Source organism: Lipotes vexillifer, unplaced genomic scaffold, assembly GCF_000442215.2.
Source record: "Lipotes vexillifer unplaced genomic scaffold, Lipotes_vexillifer_v1.1 scaffold7, whole genome shotgun sequence".
In the NCBI taxonomy this organism is placed as follows: domain Eukaryota; kingdom Metazoa; phylum Chordata; class Mammalia; order Artiodactyla; family Lipotidae; genus Lipotes; species Lipotes vexillifer.
The window spans coordinates 5,427,351-5,429,289 of record NW_006792683.1 but is presented as its reverse complement, the minus strand read 5'-3'; the positions used below and the strand labels follow the sequence as shown (position 1 = coordinate 5,429,289).

Sequence of the window (1,939 nt, the reverse complement as noted above, 5' to 3'; positions counted from 1 at the left end):
GGGGGGCGGGGCAGGCGGGAGCAGCTTGACGGCCGCCAGGGAGCGGGCGCCGTCCCAGCCGAGCCATGCGGTACGTGAGCGACGTGTGGCAGCCTCTGCGCAGACTGTTCCGTGGCGGTGTGGGTTTCAGCGAGCGCCGCCTCCTTCCAATCACGGCGCAGCCCAGCGTGAGGGATACACCTCTGCAGGGCAGGGCCGCGCTGCGCACCGAGGCATCGCGTTCCAAAGTCACATACATGCCATGCCCTGTGCGGGCGGCAGCCCCCGCTCAAAGCAGCCCAGATCTGCACGGGGCGGCCACCGACCTGACTACACGACTGCCACATGTCGCCTGCTGATGCAAAGCTGCGGGGACCGGGGATGCAGAAGGGACACATACACCAAAAACTGGCGAGGAAGAGATGCAGTAGGGCTGCGCCGGTTAAATGGCACGAATTTTAGGGGTTTGCACAATCATGGTGACGCCTCCCAATAGTTATTCCGGGGCTTGCAGCCAAGTAATGAATTGCAGGTCGGAATAGGATCTATTTTATTTACTCTTCTACTCGGAGAGATAAAGGTATATCGAAAATATTGCAAACGGTGACCGTGAAAACCAAGATGTCACGTTCCATTTTGGTCCAGCCTCCGGGTCTCTCCCAGCCCCTCCTCGTGCCCGACATTCCGGGACCCAGGGTTCCAGGTCTTGGGGGCTGGGTGTCGGGGGAGCAATGTTCAGCACTAGTTGGGGTTTCTAAGGAATTCAGGAAATTGGGCAGGGTGAGAACGAAGGACCAGGGAAGCCCTCTCCCCGTGGGTGGCGGGGCCCGTGGTGGGTGACTCACAGGTATTATTAGGGAGCAGCTCCGGCAAGGAGTGACCCACAGGCGCTCTCAGCATCCTCCCTCTGGCTTCCCTCTAGGGTAGCAGAGACAACACCCCCCACCCCCACCCCCGTCCCCTCTAACCTCTCTGCAACCTTTAACCCGAAATCTGCGTCTTCACCTTGACTGTGCCTGACCCGGAGCGCGTGCTAAAAATGCAGAGTATGGGGGTCCCATTCCCAGAGAGACCGAGTCAGCAGTATGCATTAAGCATGCCAGGTGATTCGGCAGAGGGGCTCCGTGGATCACAGTGGACGGTGCTGTTTCTTTCCTCCCAGCGCAGTTGAGTTGATTATTCTGGGAGGCTGCGCAGGTCGCTTTTAGGGGATGATAGGAGGAGGCTCACGGAGTAGCACTTTCAGCCAGGGCTGGTTTAGGGCGTTATCCGGGGGACCTCAGTAGCCGGGCGTGCCGATGTCGCCGGCCTGCAGGGGGCGCCAGCAGGCTGTCTCCTGGCTGGGCCACCCTCCTTCCACGTGAAAGGGGGATGGAACACGAGGAATGCGTCCCCGCCCCGGGGCTGACGTGTGCGTCTCTGCCGGCCCGGATTCTTAAAAGCCCGGGAGGAGCGCTGGACATCCCAGCAGAGCCAGAGAGGAGGCCAGTTGATGTGGACCGCGGCGCACTCGAGCCAGCGCACAGGGACCGCGGCTGTCACGGCGCTCTGAGCATCCCGGGGCTTCCCGAGCGGAAGAGTCCAGCCCTGCGGGAGCTGCGGGTGCAGCCCCAGCCCTCCCGCTCCTCTCTGGGAGCCTCACGCCTCGGGCGAGCGTCCGTGATTTAGCACAAAGCACGTTTCCAAAAAGCCGCGCTTTCGCGCACGCACCCCCTCCCCCCTTTGTTTCGGGGGTCGCCAGACCGCTCACCTCCCCAAGTCCGAATTCTTCAGAAGGGGCGGAGGGCCGCCGAGTCTCGGCTGAGAAGATGCCCCTGGAGCTGACTCAGAGCCGGGTACAGAAGATCTGGATCCCGGTCGACCACCGCCCCTCGTTGCCCAGATGTGAGTGCAGACGTGCGCGGGGCCGGGCTGCCGGGGAGGGCGCGCCGTGTGGACAGCGAGGCCATTGTGTGGCGGG

General features: G+C 62.6%; 1 protein-coding gene across 3 annotated transcripts in view; it reads left to right on the top strand.

Moving 5' to 3' along the window:
- Positions 1-1,754: 1,754 nt before the first annotated feature.
- PFKFB3 (6-phosphofructo-2-kinase/fructose-2,6-biphosphatase 3) overlaps positions 1,755-1,939 on the top strand; it is a 24,542-nt gene continuing 24,357 nt past the window's right edge. For all 3 annotated transcript variants that reach the window (XM_007465815.1, XM_007465814.1, XM_007465816.1), the window contains exon 1: positions 1,755-1,863. In XM_007465815.1, the coding sequence (XP_007465877.1) occupies positions 1,788-1,863 (76 nt within the window). In that variant the 5' untranslated portion in view covers positions 1,755-1,787. The remainder of the gene's footprint in view (positions 1,864-1,939) is intronic.